Genomic DNA, 20,956 nt, shown 5'->3' with positions numbered 1-20,956 from the left:
TTACCGCAGACAACATCCACTGTTCGTAGAAATCCACGTCCAGGCGACAGATGTCACCTCCCAGGCTGGCCCCAGGCCCCTGGGGACGGTAGGGACCCAAACTCTACAATTCGTCAATGCCAGACGGTGACTTTGCCACCACTTCACTTACAGGACAAAAAGTGCCCGTCCTCTGGTGCCCATTCCCTGGGCAGGTATTGATGGAACACCTTACTCCATACCAGGCGGGGGCAGAATCACATGCAGTGAGAGGCACCCAGGCCCTGCACTAGATCCTCACGGCAGCCCTGAAGGCACCGCTGCTGCCCCACTTTCCAGACCGGGAAGCCGAGGCCCACAGAGGTTCCCAGCTCGCAGCACAGGAGCCGGACACGGGTGGGCGCCACAGGGCTCTGCCTCTGACACATCCGGGGTGGTCAGGCGCCTGGAACTTCCCACTGAGTTCTGACGTGGGAAGGCCAGCGTGGGGACGGCAGGGAGGGCGCCGGGCCCCTGTAGAGTCCAGTGCACACAGTGGGCTGGGACCCGCTGCCTCGCAGGGACAGGAGGGGGTGGAAACACAGCTGCCGGGGTACTGGCTAGGGGGCTGCAGACCACTTGAGGGCAGCTCAGAGGGAGGCTCACGACAGCGTCACCATCCTCGGTGTCAGGGTCTGGGCCAGGTTGGGTGGACACCATGCTGTTCATCCACCTCGTGGCTCAGTCTCCCTGGGAATGCCTGTGTCAGTGAACCACACCCCAGATCACTTCCTGGGGGGTTTATTCTCCACCCCCTGACTTTCCTGGGCAGAGTGAGAAGGCCTGGTTCTGCTTCTGCAGTTCCCCGGGCCGGGACTGTCCTTTCAGCGGAGCCCGGGCTGTGCTGCAGGGAACAGCTCACCCCGAAGGCTTGGGAAGGGCCGCCTTAGCCAAGAGCAAATGCAGGCAAGGGCTTTGCTTGTCTGGAAAAAAATTCCTGGAGTGGAAACCGCCCTTGTAGCATCAGTGGAAAAGACTCAGGCGGAGACCTGGCACTTGGGCTGGAAACTGATGATGAGGACTGAGAGAAATTACCGCTTCCCAGTCCCCACTTCTGAGCTCGCAGCTGCCCCGAGGGTGGGAGCTGGGGTCTGAGCTCGCAGCTGGCCCCGAGGGTGGGAGCTGGGGACTCAGGACCCGCTGAGATCGGGCTTTCCGCCTGTGCTGTGGCAGTGAGTTTCCTGTGGCAATAAAACAGAAGTTCAGACTTCTGCTTTTTGTAATTCGTGGGACCTCACTGAGAGCCAGATGTCACTGGGAAGGAAAACAAAGATGAATTTGGCCGTAATAAGGAAGATGTCTCCCGGAGCTGAGGCGCCAGCAGCCCAGCCGGCAGCTCACCCTACACTGTTCCCGGCCGCCTGCCTCTGCGTTTCCCACCCGCTCAGCCTCCCAGGGCCAGTTCTGCCCCGTGTCGGGTCTGGGCAGCACAGAGCCTCCTCGGCTGCCCCTGAGGCTGGGGTCATGGTGGATGTGGCAGGAGGAGGTTTGGGGAGGAAGTCCGGGCACCGACGCGGTCTTTTGTTTACTTGGCAGAGAAAAGTCCACACCGGTGAGGCAGCAGGTGGGACCTGCTGGTGACCAGGATGGGAGATGCCCGGGAGACGCCCAGGAAACGCCCGGGGCAGTCAGGAGGGCTCCTGCGCACCCTGGTGGCCCCAGGCCACAGATGGAACTCACGAGGAAGTCCCCACCCAGTGTACCCAACCTCCTTGAGTACCCAGGAAAGCCAGGGTGCAGTCAATCCAGCAAGGGAAGCAGCACCCGTTGCAGTGAGGCCCTCTTACAGGTGGGGAGGGGCTCCCCACCAGGGCCAGGGGTGACTGCATCCCCCTGCCCTGTTCTCAGAGGCAGCGGGGAGGGGGTGGGCAGCCGCTCAGCTTCTTGGAGCCCCCATCTGGATTCGACTCCCCTCCCGGCAGCTGCGTGACCTACAGCAGATATTCCCTTCTGTCCCTCGGGTTTCAGACGCAACATGCGGTCACAAAGGCCGTGATGAGCTGGGAAAGGCCTGTGTGTGTCTGGGCTGGGACTGTCAGCCTCGTCCCCTTTCTGGGGGGACACCCAGTGGTGTCCTGCGACTCAGTGGTGGATGAGGCATGAAGGCAGCTCTGCACCCAGGCCCCCTTCTCTGCAGACCCCCAAACAGAAGCTCACTTTCTGCACCTTTGCACAATGGGGTGGTCCAGGGAGACCACCTCAATGGTCAGACCCCTGCACAGACCACAGACCCCAGGCCCTGTGCCTGCTCCACCCATGCAGGGACAGCCTGCAAGGTTGGGGCCAAGCCCTGGGGCCCTGCCTGCACCATGCCACCTGCAGACCGTTTACAGAGGGGAAACTGAGGGTGGGATGAGTTGCACCCTCTAGTTACTCCCTGTCAGAGGCAGAATTCCCACTTGGGAGCTGAGGCCACCTGACTTGGGCCATCCTGAGCCTAGGTATTTCTGCCTAGGGCATTCTCAGGCCCTTCCCCTTGCCTTGGCCACCACCCTGGGGCTCCGCAGCCTAATCCAGCCCAGCCTGTACTCAGAGCACAGTGGACCTGGGGTCCTTCCACGCGGCTTCTCCTGCGCCAGAGACATCAGAACCCAGGACTGCCCCTGACCGGGGGCAGCGTTGGGTCTCTGGGCCATGGCTGTGCCTGAGTGGACAGAACACGGGCCTTGGGTGCTGGACTCCACGTATCCCTGTGCCCGATGGCGGCTTGCAGCTCCGCCACGTGGCCTTCAGTTCCCTTAAAGAATGTGTCCTTCTGAACTTCGGGGTGGAAGAGGGCAGGGCACAGCCCTTCATGCCTCTTTCGCGGCACCTCTGCCTCCCCTACCAGGCCCTGCCAACAGCAAGAACAGGCAGCAAGGCCAGACTTATCTCCACTCCTCTGGGCCTCCGTGTCCTCACCTGTCCCTTGGGAGGGTTGGTCAGCACTGCAGTACCGTGCACTGCGCACAGGCAATACGGAGCCTCGCCTGCCGCTCCCCGATGGTGCAGCCCAGGCGTGTGGCTGAGACCCTCTCTGTGTGGCCCTGCTGGCTGCCGTGTCCCCACTGTGCCTCTGCGGCCGAGCTGCTCCTTCAGGGTCCAGCACTGTTCATGCCCAGAAGCCCAGACCATCCAACAGGGGACCTGGGAGCAGAGTGTTCGGGAACATGCACGGAGCCTCCCCTTTGGGTCCGAGTCAGCTTCTCCTGTGACCTGAGCAGCCACCGTGTGGCAGCCCTTGTCACCCGTGCCTATGTGTGCCTGGGGCAGCCTCTCCCCAGGGAGCTTCAGCATGCCAGGGAAGGGGCGTGGATCATTTCAGACTGTCTCGTGGCCACGTTGAAAAAGGGAAGAAGAGGCCGGGCGCGGTGGCTCAAGCCTGTAATCCCAGCACTTTGGGAGGCCGAGACGGGCGGATCACGAGGTCAGGAGATCGAGACCATCCTGGCTAACACGGTGAAACCCCGTCTCTACTAAAAAAATACAAAAAAATAGCCGGGCGAGGTGGCGGCGCCTGTAGTCCCAGCTACTCGGGAGGCTGAGGCAGGAGAATGGCCTGAACCCGGGAGGCGGAGCTTGCAGTGAGCTGAGATCCGGCCACTGCACTCCAGCCTGGGCGACAGAGCGAGACTCCGTCTCAAAAAAAAAAAAAGAAAAAGAAAAAGGGAAGAAGAGACTGGGCAAAATTAATGCTTATAATATATAATCTTACTTAACTCAGTGTGTCCAAAACTCATTATTTTCGACATGCACTGATTTTTTAAGTGACTGAGGTATTTTATTTAAGCTCTCGCAGGGGCGGTGTGCACCTTGAACTCACTGGGGTCTCGCCTCCGCCCTCCTCATGCCGGTTCTGTGCTTGCGGCCGTTGCACTGCACAGAGCATGGGACAAGGGATTTCACCAAGTGACACACGCATGGCATGAAGTGGCCACTATGGCTGTGGGGATGCAGGCGTGTGGCACTGTGAGGCGTGCGGAGGCGTGTGAGGTGTGTAGAGGTATGTGAAGTGTGCAGAAGCATGCAGACGTGGCACTGTGAGGCGTGCAGTCTGGGTCCCTGCCCTGGGGGAGCGCAAAGCAGCCCCCAGGAGTTGACCAGTGAGGCAAATGGGAGGTGCACCAGGCAGGGCCGGGGCCACAGGGCAAAGCCTGTCTGGAGAGAAGGCTGGTGGCTTGCACACTGAGGGCCTGACCTGTCTCTGGGCATGCAGGCTTCCAGCAGAAGTGACATCTCCAGGTCCTGGCTCCATGCCATCACCTCCCTCAAGCTCCCAGGACCTGGCCCAAGAGGCCATTTTCTTTTCTTTCTTTCTTTTTTTCCCCCAGACAGAGTCTCACTCTGCCACCCAGGCTGGAGTGCAATGGTGCAATCTCGGCTCACAGCAACCTCCATCTCCCAGCTTCAAGTGATTCTCCTGCCTCAGCCTCCCGAATAGCTGGGATGACAGCCACACGTGTGCACCCGGCTTGGTGTGTGTGTGTGTTTAGTAGAGACATGGGTTTGCCATGTTGGCCAGGCTGCTCTCGAACTCCTGACCTCAGGTGATCCACCCGCCTCAGCCTCCCAAAGTGCTGGGATGACAGGCGTGAGCACCGCACCGGCCTCTTTTTTCCCTTTCTTTAGAGTGGGGGTCCTCCTCTATCGCTCAGGCTGGAGTGCAGTGGTGTGATCATGGCTCACTGCTGCCTTAACCTCCTGGGCTCAAGCGATCCTCCTGCTTCAGCCTACAGAGTAGCTGGGACTACAGGTGTTCACCACCATGCCCAGCTAATGGTTTTTTTAATTTTTAATTTTTTTGGTAGAGATGGAGGCTCGCTACATGGCCCAGGCTGTCTCAAGCTCCTGGGCTCAAGTGATCCTCCTGCCTCAGCCTCCCGGAGTGCTGGGATTGTAGGTGTGAGCCACTGCCCAGCTTAAGAGGCTGTTCTACGGTCATTGAGTCCAGTGCCAGGGTGTTTCTTTCCTGGAAGCGTGCTCTGCCCGTTTGCCGGGATGAGGAAGCGTGGGCTGTGTGAGGGGCCACCTGGCAGCCTGTCTGGGCGACAACGCCAGCCCTGAGGTCACTGTATCGGGTGCCGTTACCAGGGGCGCACATGCAGGTGCGTGCGTGTAAAGTCTGAGTGTGGATGACGTGCACACGTGTGCATGTGTGTGGCATACCACGGCGTGAAAACCAGGCCGGGAGGAAGCATGACCTATGACCTGGCTGTCCAGACTCACAGGGGATCCCCACAGCCAGCCTCACAGAATGTTCTGCGCATGAAAAGTGTGTCGGCGAAGTGCTTACCCTCCCCAAACCCTCCTTCCCGTCCCCTCTGCACTGTGACCCCATGAGAGCTTTTATAAAGCATGAGTCGTGACCCCAGGGCTCACCGGGGGCCACAGCACCTGCGTCCAACCAAACCTGCCCAGACCCAGGGACCGTGCTGCCCCGGGACTGGGGTGACCGGAGGGACAAGCAGAGGCCTGAGCTGCAGGCCAGTGCCCCCAGCACCTGCTCACTCTGCACCACGGGGCCAGCCCACGGCCCTTCTCCACCTCTGGCTCATCCTTGGCATGTGGAGGGGCTTCTGCCCAGGAGACCTTCGGGCTGGAAAGGTCGCTTGCCACAGACTGGTCCTTGTGGGCCCCTCCCACCCCTAAGGGTGTGCTTGTGTCTCTGGAAGGGGGGTGTTTGCAGCAAGAAGGTCGCTCAGCTCCCACTCACTCCAGCCACCAGCCTTCTGGGCCCTGGCCTCCACCCTCCTGGTTACCAGCACAGCCAGGCCCACAGAACCAGGGCTGGGGTCACAGCAGTGTCTCCCGCTACCTGCCTGCAGGTGGGCCCCAGTAGACAGGAGCAGAGCCCCTGGGAGGGAGGCTGAGCCCCTCTCACATTTGCCCCCGCATCTCCTCACTCCTCCACACCTAGCTCCCAGTCTGCCCCCGCCCCATCTCCTCACTCCTCCACCCCCAGCCCCCGGTCAGCGTCCCTCACCCATCTCTGTGAACTTGCCTGTTCTGGACGCCTCAGATGAGGGGGACGGGGCCACAGGTGGCTGTTGCATCTGGCTCTGTCACTCAGCACGGGGCCTTCATGGCTCCCCACACTGGAGCCTAGTGGAGAGCGTCCTTCCCTGTGGCTGAGTTGCACAGCACTGTGTGGAAAGACCGTGTTTTGTGTGTCTGTTGATGGACCCGTGGGTTGTTGCCCCCATTGTGGTTACGGTGGACCACGCAGCCGTGGGTATTGGTAGTTTTTGCGTGGATGACACAGCCGTGGGTATCAGTAGTTTCTGCGTGGATGACACAGCTGTGGGTATTGGTAGTTTTTGCGTGGATGATGCAGCCGTGGGTATTGGTAGTTTTGCGTGGACCACGCAGCCGTGGGTATCGGCAGTTTTTGCGTGGACGACACAGCCGTGGGTATCGGCAGTTTTTTTTTTTTTTTTTTTTTTGAGACAGAGTCTTGCTCTGTCGCCCAGGCTGGGGTGCAGTGGCCGGATCTCAGCTCACTGCAAGCCCCACCTCCCGGGTTTAGACCATTCTCCTGCCTCAGCCTCCCGAGTAGCTGGGACTACAGGCGCCCGCCACCTCGCCCGGCTAGTTTTTTGTATTTTTTAGTAGAGACGGGGTTTCACCGTGTTAGCCAGGATGGTCTCAATCTCCTGACCTCGTGATCCGCCCGTCTCGTATCGGCAGTTTTTGCGTGGACCACGCAGCCGTGGGTATCGGCAGTTTTTGCGTGGACCACGCAGCCGTGGGTATCGGCAGTTTTTGCGTGGACCACGCAGCCGTGGGTATTGGTAGTTTTGCGTGGACCACGCAGCCGTGGCTATTGGTAGCTTTTGCGTGGACCACGCAGCCGTGGCTATTGGTAGCTATTGCAGGGATGAATGTCTTCATTTCTCTTGGTTGGATTCCTAGGAGTAGAATCCCTGGCTCACCTGGGGACTCTGGGTTTCATTGTCCACAGGGTTTCAGGGGATAAATTATCAAGAAAAGCTGCTGTCCTGGTGGGCAGGGGGCTTGGCCTTGCTGTCACCGCGTCCTCCCGCAGGCACGGGAGAGCAGCCGTCTCCACACCTCTCACGGGCGATGGTGCACTGGCCCCGGGGATGGATGCGGTTGCCTGAGGTCACCGGCTGGTTCAGGGACGCTCTGGGTTGTTTGCACAGCGGCGGCCAGGCTGCCTGCAAGCTGCTGTCCTATTTGATTCCACAAACAGTTATGGGATCTCTCCAGCACCTGCTTTCTGACCGCGTGACTCGTGCCAGATTCTGTACCTGGTTTCTTTGCTTCTACCCCAGCGCCCCATCCCAGGTCCATTTTGCACTTGGCAGACAGATGGGTCCCATTAAAGGCCAGTCACAGCTCTTCAGGGATGGAGCCGAGGTCCTTGTGGGGCCAAGACCACACAAACTCCTCTCCCTTCCATCACCCACCATCACCCACTCTGCTCCGCCTTGCTGCTGCCCACCACGCCTGGCTGGCTGCAGTTCAGGGCCTTTGCGCTACTGGCCCCCATGCCCGGAATGCTCTCCCCCGACGCCTGCATGGCTCCCAGCTTCCCTTCCTCAGGTCTTGCTCAGACGTCACCTTTTCAGTGGCCACCCACTCACCCACCCCGTGCCTCTCCCGACCACCACACCTCCGAGCCTCGGCCGAGGGTCTTGTACATTTGCACAGTGTTCCTGGGCTCCCATCCGAGATCAGCTCCGTGGGGCAGGACTTTTGTCTGTCTGCCCCCCGCACCTGACACGGGAGGTGCTCAGGACACAGGCACCCTGTCTTGCCTGAGGGATGGTCCCCAACACCCCACCTGGCGGGTGACAGGGCCCGGGGTCGCCGGCTGCTTCAGGGCCGCCCTCACTGGGTGCTGGAAGAGGGTTGTTTGCACAACGGCTGGGCTGCCTGCAAGCTGCCGTCATATTTGATTCCACAAACAAATACATCCCGTGTCTGCTTTCCAGCCCTGGGGCTTGATCCTGGGTCTCGCCTGTGTGGGGGCAGCTGGACGTTGTGACCACAGAGGCAGCTGGGAGTGGCCTAGCGTTGTGACTCCCTCACAGACGTGGCCTTGGGCCTGCTCCGCCTGGTCATCGGCCCCCGAGGCCGGGGAGTGAGGGAGCGTCCCCTAAACCACAGGATCCCAGAAATGCCCCCTCCAAGCACAGCTGTGCCAGAACCGGGCAAGAAGCCGCTCGGGCCCCAGTGCTGCCGAACAAAACACCCCGAACTCAGAGGCGTGAGGCAGCCCTGGCGGTGCTCAGAGACCCTTGGGCCGGGAGATGGAACAGAGCCCCGTGGCCCCGTGATGGCCCCATGGTGGCCAGGGTCTCGGCCGGGTGGTCTTCCCTGCTGGGGTTCAAAGGCTCAGCTTGGGGATGCCAGGGGCTCGGTCAGCAGCAGTGGGTGCCGCCCTCCATGTGGCTCCCACTTCAGAGAACACCCCATGCTGGGCAGGCTTCACCAGGTCGGCATCTACGGCTTTTCGGAGCTGACTGCAGAGTGTCACGAGGCGCCTCTCCGTTGTGGCCCGTGTAGGCCAGCGGGAGGAGATCAGATCCCACCTCCTGAGGGAGCAGGTGGGTCAGTGTTGGCTCGCCGCCTGTCAGTAGGGCTTGGCTCCTTGGGTAGGGGGATGGGCTAGCTGGGCCTCTGGGGCCTGGGGAGGAGGAGGCAGGAGGGGGATCATCCCAGGCAGTGCTGGCTTCCCAGGCTCCCTCTGTGACAGCTGAACCCCCTACAGCTGCCGCCCAGCCCCGGAGCAGCCTGGAGATTATCACCCACAGGCTCCATGCCAGGCTGGTACCTGGCTGGCATGGCCCCCGTGGCCAAGGCTGCTGTCTCCCTGGGTGCCCAGCTCTGACCTCATGAAGGGTTGCAGGGAGGTCCCTGGAGAACAGGTGGACCCGCCTCTTCCCTAGCCCCTCCTCCACCCCGGCAGGATTCGGACACCCAGATAACAGGCTGGCTTTGGGGTCAGGATCTGGCCCCAGGAGGAGCTGGGGCCCCCAGTTTCCAGCTGCCTCTCCCCGTGGATGGGGCCCAGCAGCCTCACCTCAGCGGGGGTGTCAGTGCTGCCTGGGGAAGTCCATGCACCTGAGGGCAGGGCGGGACCCGGCTTGTCACATTGACCTGGTCTTCATGCTGACATCTCTGGGCCACGCTTCCATCTGACCTAGCTCCTTAGGTGGTGCCCATTCATTCCTTCGACAAATAGTGATTGGTGCCTGCCGTACGCCTGAGGCTTCGGCTCCGTCTGGGAGAGACAGAAGTGAAGGAGGGGAGCCGCCATGTGTCGCCCCCCAGGGCCGTGGGGGTTGACGCTGGCTTCTCTGGTAAAGGGACATGGAGCTTACCTGCGGGAGGAGGGAAGGGCCACGCATGCCAGGCCCGAGGCAGGAGTGTGCCACCACCTCCAGGACCAGCGAGGAGCCTTGTCTCAGAGAAAGGAGATGAGGGCAGGGAGGCGGCGGGGGCTGGGCGGGGCCAGACTGGCTGCCCCGCCACTACAAGGACCTCGTTCTGAGGTGGGGCACAAGTGACAGGCAGGGAAGGCCGCATGAGCTCCTGGGAGCCTACGGTGCACCGAGGCATCAGCCGGATCCGGAGGAGGAATTCCCAGCAATCCCCGCTGTAAATGCCTTCATCCCGTCTTACAGCCAAGGAAACTGAGGCTCAGCAGGCCCCACCCTGCATCTAGCTTGTCCCTCGGGAAGATCTTGCCCTCGGGCCTCCGTGCAGCCATGCGGTGCACCCACGCTCTCCTGAAACAAAGCCCGTTGGCTGACCCAGGGCCAGCTGGTCTGGTGCGACATGTGACAAACTGTGTCAGAGCTCTGAGACTCGGCCTGCTGACCGACCCCGAGCAGGAGAGATGGAAGGAGGTCGCTCCACCTCGATGCATGAAAACCGCAGCACAGGGCAGTGGAGACGCCGACATTTTGGAGATGAAGCTGGGACAGACGCCTCCCAGCCCACAGCACGCTGGGTCCCTCGGAGCACTTGGGGGGCCTTCAGTGGTGGGTCGAGGAGGTTTGTCCGGTTGGACATTGGAGGATGAATTTGTCACACCTTTTACATGCTGGAACTCCCCTGCATGGAGCCCAGATTCACTCCTCGCCTCTGGGAGAAAGGCTGGGCTCTTGGAGGCAGCAGCCCGGCCCCAGAAGCCAGTTGTACCCCGGCTGCGGCTCTGCTCGGACCTCCTGGGAATTCGCTCACTGGCCCCACCGCAGTGGGACTGACCCCCTTTCACAGGTGAGGAAAGTGAGTCAGCCCAGCGCCCACCAAGTGCTCCCTGCAGAATTCACGGGGGCCTCCCCCGCCTCACGGAGCTGACTTCCAGGGGGCCGAAGAGATGGTGCCAGCTCGAGGCTGCTGCCCGTGGGAGGCAGGACAACCTTGTCTTTCTAGTCCTGGTGCTTCTGTCTCTCTTTAAAAAATCATCGTGAAAACGTTCACACGGCCTCTGGTGAAGAGAGGATGGCACCGACTCCAGAGTGCCGCCCATGTCCTTGGTGACCGGGGCTCCCCATGCTACAGCCTGGAAAAGCCCATCGCGGGGAAGCTGGGAGTCCAGGGTGCAGGGGCAGCTCTGAGCCCCCAGGAAGGCACATTCCCAGACTCCGCACACGCAGGGGCTCCTGGTGGGCAGTCGGGCAGACAGTGAAAGCTGAGGGACGGTCCCTGAAGAAACGAGAAGCCTCCGGTTCCCGTGTTGCCCTGGAGGGAGGAGCAGCATATTCAGAGCCATCCAGGTGGTCTCAGGCAAGTCTTGAGTCCCTCGGAGCCTGTCTCTCCCACTGCACAGTGACCGCTCGCCCCACCTGCCACCCTCAGAGTTGTCCTCCTGCTGGGATGAGAGTAGCACGGGGCACTCGGAGCAGGTCTCTGGCTGCCTGGCACAGGAAGGGCCTCTCTTCTCTGCAGAATATTCCCTGGGGGCTGCTTTGACTCAGCAGCACCGTCCCCCCGCCCGGCCCCCTGCAGATCTCCTGGAGGCTGCATGAGAGCGCTCGGTGGATGAGTCAGGGTACCCAGAAGGCTCCGCTCAGGAGGGAGCAGCAGAGCCAGCCCCTCGTGGGTCTCCCCCAAGCAGCTGCCACCACGGCTGCGGCTGCACCGTGCCCGAGCCCGGCCCATCTGCCTGCCTGGCACCTTCCCAAGGCCGGGGGCTGGGAGAGGACCAATCAGGGCAGGGCTGGAACCCGGTCCTCTGCCCACTGCGGACATGGCCCGCTGCCCCAGGGTCAGGGAGCACGGTGTCCAGGACGAGGCCCTTGCTGTGTGACTCCAGGCAGGCCCCTGTCTCCTCTGCTGCCTCCCCCTTGGGCTGGTGCAGAGCTGAGACCCCTCACAGACACAGCAAGCCCTGGGCTTGGCCACAGTGACCGGTGGCTTCTAGTTTCTTCGGGGGCCGTCCCTCAGTTTTCACTGTCTACCCGACTGCCCCGTTGTCACCCACACGTGGTCAGGGGTGTGTGGCTCTGTGGCCTTGGCGGAGAAAGCACTCAGTGAGGTGGGAGGTGGTGGCAGTGGCCTCCATCAGCCCGAAGCTGTGGGCAGGACTCGTCGTCATGGCCCCTGGTTGGGTCTAAATTCAGCAGGTGGTTTCCTGCACCTGCTTGGCCCCCAGTGCCTGGCTGTTCCCACCGTGTCCGGCCAGCTGGGGCAATGGGTGAGACCAGCTGCATCTGGGCAGCAGAGGCTGTTTGACAAGAGTGACCTCATGCTCCCGGCCATGGGGCCTCTGCCTCTGGGGAGCCACAAAGCTTGTCCTGAGCCGCCTTGCAGGGACCACTCCCTGCATCCAGTTGCTTCGAGGCCCCACGGCACAGCACTGAGAGCTGCCCCGGTTGCCCCCGCAGCCACCACTGGGCCCTCCGCCTGCCCTCCTCCCCGTGGCCTGTGTCTGCGCTGGCCAGGTCTGCCCATTGCTGGACCCTTTTCCAAGGCCATCCCGGCCATCACCCCTGAGAGCTTCGTTCTCTGCCGCCTTCCTGGACCCCAGGCCGCTCTCCTTTGGTCTCAGCAGAGTCAAGTCTCCTCGTGGTCGGTGGCCCCAGGGAGGCAGGGCAAGGGCGGGGCTTGTGCAGGGCCACTCTGGCGGTCCTCAAGGTACACAGCACACTCCACATCAGCACAGCCCTTGCAGCTCCCAGCGAATAGCGTGGAAGGCGGGGCCCGGAGAGGGCAGATCTTCACCCAGGCTCACTAGGACTCAGCCCAGCAGGTGCGGCCCCTCCAGGGTAGACATGACCACCACCTGCCCTGCCCCCACCCCATGGGGCTCCTTGCTTTAGCCCTGGCTGGGTTGCTGTGACCTTGCCTGACCACGCCCCCACCTCCACCCGGGTCCTTGCTGTAACCCTGGCTGGATCGCCGTGCACCCTCAGCATCAGATCCCAGGGTCCTGAGGGCCTTCCTGGTCCTTAAACTGTGGTGATCTGTGCTTCCAAAGTCCTGGCCAGTGAGCCTGGGCTCCTCCCCTGGCCCCACCTTTGAGACAGGACCATCCTCGGGGCTGGATTCGGCATTCTGGTCTTTCCCCAGAGCCTCCCCAACCTAGAAGGTGCAGGCATCCAGCCCAGGAGCCCAGCGCCTGTGTTCCAAAGCCGACCTCCATGTCAGGGCCTTCCCACCCTGACAGCAGGAGCAACAGATGTGTGAGCCGGGTTGCAGAGGACGTGCGGCTTGGCCTCCCTCCGGAGCCGTGCTGCGCCCCGGGACTGGGCTGTGCGGAGCCTGAAGCCCCTTCACGACTCAGCTGCTCCTCGGCTCACACAGCAGGAAGTGCATTTGTTGCTCATGTTGACTCCCAAAGGCCTCAAACAAACAGCCCTTCTGGTGGCAGTGGATGTGGCAGGTAACGTGGGCAGCCAAAGGTCTGAGAGGCCCCCACTCGGGCTGAGGTCTCTGTGCAAGTCCCTGGCGGCTCAGGAAACCTCGAGGCAGCAAGCAGGAGCTCAGCCTGGTGGCCTGCCTGGAAGAGGAGGCAGGCAGGGGGCACTGGGCGGAAGCGCCAAATCCTCACCTCCTCTGTGCGATGAGGAGGGGGTGCAGGTCCCCCCGTTTCACAGGGAGAACGCTGAGGCCCAGCAAGGCCAGGGGACTCACCCACACCAGTGGACGCTGACTTCAAACCCGAAAGTGGTGCCCCCAGCTCGCCAACCTGCTGTGCGGTCTCAGCACATCACAAACTGCTCCACGTCTCTCCCTCCACCTTTGGCAAATCGGGGAGATGTGGGGTATTTGGAGGGACCCGGTGGGAGCCAGGCAGCTGTGCCGGTGAAGGCACTGGGGGCCTGTAGAGCCGGCTGTCAGGGTCAGGTCCCAGCGCTGTCCGTCCTTCTGTGCACCTTGAGCAGTTCCTTCCTCTCTGGGCCACTGCTGCCCCATCTGTACAGTGGAAAGAGTGAGAGGTTTATGTTTTCATCATGATTATATAACAGAACAGCCTCCTGGGGCAGGGGGACTGCCAAGGTTAAACGAGTTAGTATTTTGTTGGCCACGTGCAACCACACAGGGGCAAAGCCTGTGCTACGGGAACATTGGTGTCGCTGTCTCCCAGGTTGGCATGGGATTCCAGGAAGGGGCCGTCCGCCACCCTCCGGCGGCGGCTGCAAGCTGGGACCCAGCCTGTAGGAGGGATTTGCCAGGGAACAGGCGTGGGTTGGCAGCTCTCCAGGGCGTGGGTGCATTCTTGACCCCGCCCTCGGGAAGGCCTCAAGCACAGCCCTGGCGTGAGGTAGGAAAGGCACAGTGCTTGCAGAATGTCTGCCCCGGGCACTGGCATGGCCAGGCCCTGGCACTCAGGTCCTCTCTTCTCTGTGCAGCAAAGGGCGGACAGGATTTAATGCTCCAGTCCATAGAGCCCCTTCCCACTGTGCCCATGCTGGTGCCCGAGGCAGACATGGTGAGTGCACCGCAGCACTCGGCCCTCTCAATCCTGCTAAGGCAGCGGCAGCCTTCCCACGGAGGGCCCTAGGCCCTGCTGCTGGACAGGACTTTTACTCTGGCTAGACGGGCTCTGAGAGCCCAGCCAGCTCCGGCCACCTCCACATCCTTAGACTGCAGAAACCTCGGGTAAGAACAGGGTCAGTTTCTGTGGGGGCTGATTTCCAGGGAGGCCTGGGGTACCCTCTTGGGTGAAGACCCTCAAGATGCCCTTAGACCGGGAGCACCCCCACCCACCGTGTGGCACAGCCCGGCTTCAGCCCCTGAACCCGGCTCCCGGGACGTCCTGGCCGTGACGCGTTTGGTGGCATCGACACCAGCCCTGAAACCAGAGTCCTGGGCTCACGGCTCACCCTGGCCTGTCCCGGTGATTTAACCTCGGGCAGGCAGTTGCCTGTGTGGGCCTCAGCTTTGACGTGTGTGAACTGGAAGTCAAAATGTACCGCCCAGAGAGGTCTGGGTGAGACGGGGTGAGGCGTCCCTATTCCCCGGGTGAACATTTACTGAAGCAAGCGAATGAATAACTGTGTCATTACCACGAAGGCTGTGGTGCATGTGGGTGCGTCCCAGGTGCCCCCGAGGAAGCAACTTAAATGAGGGCGCTGCAGCCACGAGGCCCCCAGCACCTCGATGTACGGCTCAGGAAATGGCAGCTGATAGGATCCTAATTCCCAGGGGTCCCATTTAGGGTGATTCTTATCCTCCTGCCGCCCCAGCCTTAAGGCAGAGCTTTCTGGACAAAATCCAGGCCTCCTGACTGCCCCTCCCTCGCTCCCTCAACAAAATGTGGCCCAAGAAGTAAGCAGGGGGCTGCAGACAGAGAGGGAGGGCAGGAGAGGGGCAGGGGCCGGACCCCCACCCAGGGAGATCCCAGGAATAGGGGCCCACGCGCCGCCCTGGATCGGGAAATCCCGGCTGGCAGGGTGCCACCACCTCCCTGCCACCCCATCCGTCACCAGCCAGACACATTTTCGGTCCTGCCAAGCTGGGGTGGGGCAGTGTGGCACAGAGGATCGGCTCAGCTTCCCTGCTCCCCCACCATCCTTTCTGCTGCCTGTGTGTAATTAACAGAGTAATTAAAAACAGGATGAGTTAATTGGTATTCATTTATGTGGCAGATGTTTTTAATTGAGGCAGGAAACAATTTACCTGTTTACATCAACAATGGCAAAAGCAGGCTTGTAAAACACATTTAAAAAAATATTTTCCTCTCCCTTCCTAAAAAGAATTGAAATCTCTTGGTCTCCCCTGCCCCAGGCCTCTGCCCTGTGAGAGATGGGCAGGCCCTGCCTGGGGGAAGGCCCAGGGTGGGGGCGGAGCAGGGAGGTCCCGCCAAGAGGAAACATCTGTTTAAAAGGTTTGCCTCCAGAGCAGCCTGTTTTCCTTAAATTCAGAGAAAGGATGTGTTGTTCCAGGTTGTGGAGACACCGGCCTCCACAGCCTGGAGGCTGCTCTCCAAGACACCTCCCCAGTGAGTCTGGCCCTGCTGTTTAATGTAGCCCCCTGGCAAGGGGCTTGGCCCTCCAGGAGGGCGGGAGGCAGCCTCAGGTGGGCCTGGCTGGAGGAAGACCACCCAGCTGGGGCTGGCAATCAGGCAGGGCAGGGAGGGGCTGGGGACCCAGTCCTCCTGGCAGAATCCGGGAGCAGGCAGGTGTGGCTGCCCCCCAAGGGAAGGCAGAGGCCGCCCTCATCCACCTGCGTTTTTGGTGCCTTTGGCATTGTGTGGTGGGGCCTCCTGCCACTCCGTCACCACACACCACCTGTGGCCATTGGAATTTAAATTAATTAAGATGAAATATTCCTGGCCAGGAGCAGTGGTTCACGCCTGTAATCCCAGCACTTTGAGAAGCCGAGGTGGGCGGATCACTTGAGGTCAGGAGTTAGAGACCAGCCTGGCCAAATTGGTGAAATCCAGTCTCTACTTAAAAAGAAAATTGGCTGGGCGTGGTGGCGGCGCCTGTAACCCCAGCTGCTCGGGAGGCTGAGGCATGAGAATCGCTTGAATCTGAGAGGTGGAGGCTGCAGCGAGCCAAGATCATACCTCTGCATTTCAGCCTGGGCGACGGAGCGAGATTCCATCTCAAAAAAAAAAAAAAAAAGGTAAAATAAAATGTAAAATTCAGTTTTCCCCTCACAGGGCTTCCTTTCGAGTACTGGGCAGCCAGGTGGGGCTCCGGCGACTGTCAGTGCATGGGCCTAGAACATTCCACTGTTGCAGAAGCTTTATTGTTCAGCCGACTTACATGTCCCTGGTTTGGGAGGACGACAGGCCTCAGGTGCACACCGCCTGACCCCTTCACCATCTGGGGAAGGAGGGAGGCAGGAACGCCCACCCCAAGGAGAGTCATGAATACTTGAGCGGTCAGGAAGCTGCTGGTTTACAGACTGGCACTAATTGAGCACTTGCTGTATACCTGCGCTTGTAAATCGATTTAATTCTCATTCTCATGCTGCTTCCCAAGGTAACTCTGCAGGGAGAAGTTATCATTGGCCTCTTTGTGCAGATGAGGGAACCGAGGCCCAGGAATTGCAGTGTGAGGCAGGGTCTGACGTGGCCTCCAGACCTGCATTGAAACGGCCTCCACGGATTAAGTGGAGCAACGCTGACTTTCCAGCAGTTCAACTTGTAGGCACCATCCTTGCCTTTGTTTTTAGAGTAAACATGCACCAGACTGCACCTGCTCAGAAGTAACTGGGTTCCTGCCTGGGGACTCCGCGGAGAGGCTGCTCTGGGTGGGAGGGAACACCTGCGCCTCGCCCTGCACCATGCATGCAGTTTGGAGAATTCGAGGAGCGGGCTTTGCCCTTGTGATCATGGCCGTGGGCACTGGGCTTCTTACCTGTAAGGCTGAGTGAATACCGCCTGTGGGGACAGCGCCTGAGGCAATGCTGCTGTTAGAAATGTTTCTTTAGAAATAGAATGCTTGTTCCCTGGTGCTGCAAAGAAATAACACTTGAACATAAACTTAATTCTCTCGGCAAGGCCATTTTGACTTTCTGCAGAAAGGGTCCACTCATCAGCAGTTTTGCCACGAGAGTGCAATGAACAAAGGAGACCAGGGTCATTTATAACCTGACGCGTCCACCCTGTTCTACTGCTATGTCCGGTTTCCATTGGCTGGAACAGCACCTCACATTCTGTATTTGTCCCAATTGGCTATAGAAGTTTTTAAAAGAGGCAAAGGCAGAGGAGAATAAAGGAAGGAGGAAGTAACTTGCGGAATGCTGAGAAAGATAAAAACACCTTCAAATAAGGAAGAGGAACAGGTTATGACCTAATGTTTGCTTGGACCAGTATAAGCACGCCAGGGCAAATATTTAGGCTAAGTTGCGGGAGCTAAGAACATAAAGTATATTGATTTCTGGGCCGGGCGCGGTGGCTCACGCCTGTAATCCCAGCACTTTGGGAGGCCGAGGCGGGCGGATCACGAGGTCAGGAGATCGAGACCATCCTGGCTAACACGGTGAAACTCCGTCTCTACTAAAAAGTACAAAAAACTAGCCGGGCGAGGTGGCGGGCGCCTGTAGTCCCAGCTACTCGGGAGGCTGAGGCCGGAGAATGGCGTAAACCCGGGAGGCGGAGCTTGCAGTGAGCTGAGATCCGGCCACTGCACTCCAGCCTTGGTGACAGAGCGAGACTCCGTCTCAAAAAAAAAAAAAAAAAAAAAAAAAAAAAAAAAAAAGTATATTGATTTCTTTTTTTTTTTTTTTTGAGACGGAGTCTTGCTCTGTCGCCCGGGCTGGAGTGCAGTGGCCGGATCTCAGCTCAATGCAAGCTCCGCCTCCCGGGTTCACGCCATTCTCCTGCCTCAGCCTCCCGAGTAGCTGGGACTACAGGCGCCCGCCACCTCGCCCGGCTAGTTTTTTGTATTTTTTTAGTAGAGACGGGGTTTCACCGTGTTAGCCAGGATGGTCTCGATCTCCTGACCTCGTGATCCGCCCGTCTCGGCCTCCCAAAGTGCTGGGATTACACACTTGAGCCACCGCGCCCGGCCAAGTACGTTGATTTTTTTATTACTGCTAGCAGATATTTAAGAATGTTAGCACAGGTCTTTTTTTTTTTTTTTTTTTTTTTTGAGACGGAGTCTCGCTCTGTCGCCGGGGCTGGAGCGCAGTGGCCGGATCTCAGCTCACTGCAAGCTCCGCCTCCCGGGTTTACGCCGTTCTCCTGCCTTAGCCTCCTGTGTAGCTGGGACTACAGGCGCCCGCCACCTCGCCCGGCTAGTTTTTTGTATTTTTTTAGTAGAGACGGGGTTTCACCGTGTTCGCCAGGATGGTCTCGATCTCCTGACCTCGTGATCCGCCCGTCTCGGCCTCCCAAAGTGCTGGGATTACAGGCTTGAGCCACCGCGCCCGGCCAGCACAGGTCTTTGAATAAATTATGCTTCTAAGAGAAGTTACTATTTATTCCTAATTAGACGAGGAGGAAAGTATTTGAAGAGGAACCTCTGCTGCTTTACGCTGATGAGCCGGCGAGCCTGCAGCTCCGACCTGTCTCTGCACCGACCCTGAAGGCCGTGTGGCCCCGAGGTTCTCGGCACCCCCTGCTGTGGGAGGCCGGGCTGGGCCATGTGGGTGACCTGCCATGGAACTTCTGGGACATTTTGAGAGTTCTTAGGGCAAGAAGACAGAATGTTCTAGACTGAGGGCTCTGGCCTGGGCATAGCTCTGCTCTGCCCTCCCTCCTGGAGGCCACCCAGCCTCCTGTGTGGGGCTCACAACATAAAACCAGCAACAGCCACAAATTTTCAGGCGGTCGGCGGGCCACGCGCTTGGAGCTCAAGGCTTATGCCAGTAGCTGTGTGGCCTCTGGAGGGGCGGGAGCCCCACCCTGTCCAGGAGGTGAGAGTGGTGAAGGCCTCCCCGTGGCTGTGGACGGGGACCTCGATGTCATGCAGCTGGTTCCAGGGGCAGTCCCAGCCCACACTGCGAAGGCAGGGGGACCAGGGCCCCTTCTGATGCCAGGGCAAGAGGACGGGGCCCAGGCCATGGTGGGGCCTTCTCCGGGACCTCCCTTCACCCCCGGCCTGCAGCGGTCATTGAGGCACCAGGTCGGTGCCTCAGTGTCAAAAAACTGAGAAGCAAAAGGGGCGTTTGTGTGCGCGTTTGCATTTGGGTGGGGGTGAGAGAGAAAAGCCACAGGCATCCCCAGCCCAGGGTCCTGGGGTCCCAGGGGCTCTCTGCAGTCAGCACCAGGGAGGCCACGCTGTCTCTCCACGTGGGTCACTTCCTGCACAGCCTGGCCACGCCAGCTCACAGGAAGTGGGGGGAAGCGCCAGGGCGAAGCCAGCCCAGGCCGTCCACTCCAGGGAGGCCACCTCTAAAGTCCTGTTTGGGCTGCTAGGGCTTGTGGGTTTCATGTGCGCCATCTCCTGGGGTCCCTCTATGCACACGGGAGGGACCAAGGGGATTGCGGCCCCACACTCCTGTCTGCACGCACACTTGTGTGCACCCACACTCTCGTGTGCACCTACAGTCTCATCTGCATGTGTGTCATACGTGCGGACATCACATGTCACACTCATGAGGCTGCGGGGAGAACGTTCTGGCAGTTCAGGGAAAACATTCTTGACTTGACGCAGGGGCACCATGAGCCACCAGACCCTGATTGTTCCTCAGCGTCCACACGGGCAGAGGCGTGACTTTAAACTTGGCAGCCGCCCTCTGCAGAGTTCAAGGTGATTTGCAGTCAATTTGTACATTTTTTTAAACAGCGACGATACTTTGGGAAGCGGTTTAGCCTCCCCTGGCGCCCCATTGGCGGAAAATCCTAACAGAGGGCCTCAGGTTTCCAGGGGTTTCCAGACCTTCCACAGACAGCTGAGCCTTCCCTGCAGGCCCTGCACGTGGGAGTGTCTTGTTCCCAGGGCTGTGCGACCTGCCTGTCCCCGGCATCCCAGCCTCTGTGCCCTCCCTGGGGCAGGCCCTCCCCTCTACCCTTCTCCCCTGTTGTCCCCGGCACCCCAGTCTCTGTGCCCTCCCTGGGGCAGGCCCTCCCCTCCGCCTTTCTTCCCCCGTGTCCCCGGCATCCCAGCCTCTGTGCCCTCCCCTCTGCCTTTCTCCCACGGTGCCAGTTCCTCAGCCTTCAGAACCAGGTGCAGCATCGCCTCTTCCTGGAAGGTTCTCTGGCACTTGCCTGTGTCTGGGGCTGTCTGTGGGACTTTCTGCTCCACACCTAAGTCCAGGCACGTGGCTGTGCAGAGGGCAGGGCCAGGTAACTCACACCTGCAGCCCAGGCCTGGGGTCAGCCGACAGCTGATGATCTCAGATTCCACCAGTTCTCCAGTTCTCTTCCTTTTTCTTTTTTCTTTCTTTTTTTTTGCCGGGGGGGATGGAGTCTTGCTCTGTCACCTGGGCTGGAGTGCTGTGGCGCGATCTTGGCTTACTGCAACCCCTGGTTCAAGCGAATCTCCTGCCTCAGCCTCCCAAGCAGTTCTCCTTTCCTAAAAGAGTCTGTGTTGCCGCGCCTATCTAGTAACCCATATGACGTTGGCGACCCTGCCCTCCCCTCTGCCGGCCCCTCCACCTAGCAGTCAGGTCTTCACCCCCAGGAGCTGCAGCAAGGAGGGGCCTGTACCAGGGGCCAAGAGGCATTTTTAAAAATAAAACGAGGATGTGGCATAAAACAAAGGGCTGGGAGGCAAGGAGGGAAGGCAGAGAAGCCCCCCTTCATCCACCTTCCCTGCCAGCCCACCCACCTCTCCCCAAGGGCCACCCTTGTTCCCTCCAGAAAAGCTGTCTGCAGATCAGGCCACCTCTCAGGCAGGGACGTTCTGAAGCCATCCCTGAGGTCACACGGCCCTTACTAGACAACATGCACACACGAACACCCACCCCACGAATACGCACAGGAATACACATGTACACATACACCCACACGTACACGATGAGTGCACACACACGGACACACCCATGCACACGCATGAATACACACACGTGCACATACACCCACATGTACACATGAGTGCACACACACACACGGACACACCCATGCACACTCATGAATACA

The 20,956-nt window shown here is 60.0% G+C and overlaps 2 protein-coding genes across 9 annotated transcripts in view; one reads left to right on the top strand and one right to left on the bottom strand.

Moving 5' to 3' along the window:
• CBFA2T3 (CBFA2/RUNX1 partner transcriptional co-repressor 3) overlaps positions 1-20,956 on the top strand; it is a 101,538-nt gene that overhangs the window by 38,964 nt on the left and 41,618 nt on the right. The window lies entirely within an intron of this gene.
• On the bottom strand, positions 5,971-6,948 carry LOC107128382 (uncharacterized). The gene is given in 4 exon segments (XM_065536997.1): positions 5,971-6,347; positions 6,350-6,417; positions 6,648-6,792; positions 6,795-6,948. Coding segments are annotated over 4 exon segments (555 nt in total). The 5' UTR covers positions 6,889-6,948; the 3' UTR covers positions 5,971-6,099.

Source organism: Macaca fascicularis, chromosome 20, assembly GCF_037993035.2.
Source record: "Macaca fascicularis isolate 582-1 chromosome 20, T2T-MFA8v1.1".
NCBI lineage: Eukaryota > Metazoa > Chordata > Mammalia > Primates > Cercopithecidae > Macaca > Macaca fascicularis.
This window is presented reverse-complemented; position numbering and strand designations above follow the sequence as displayed.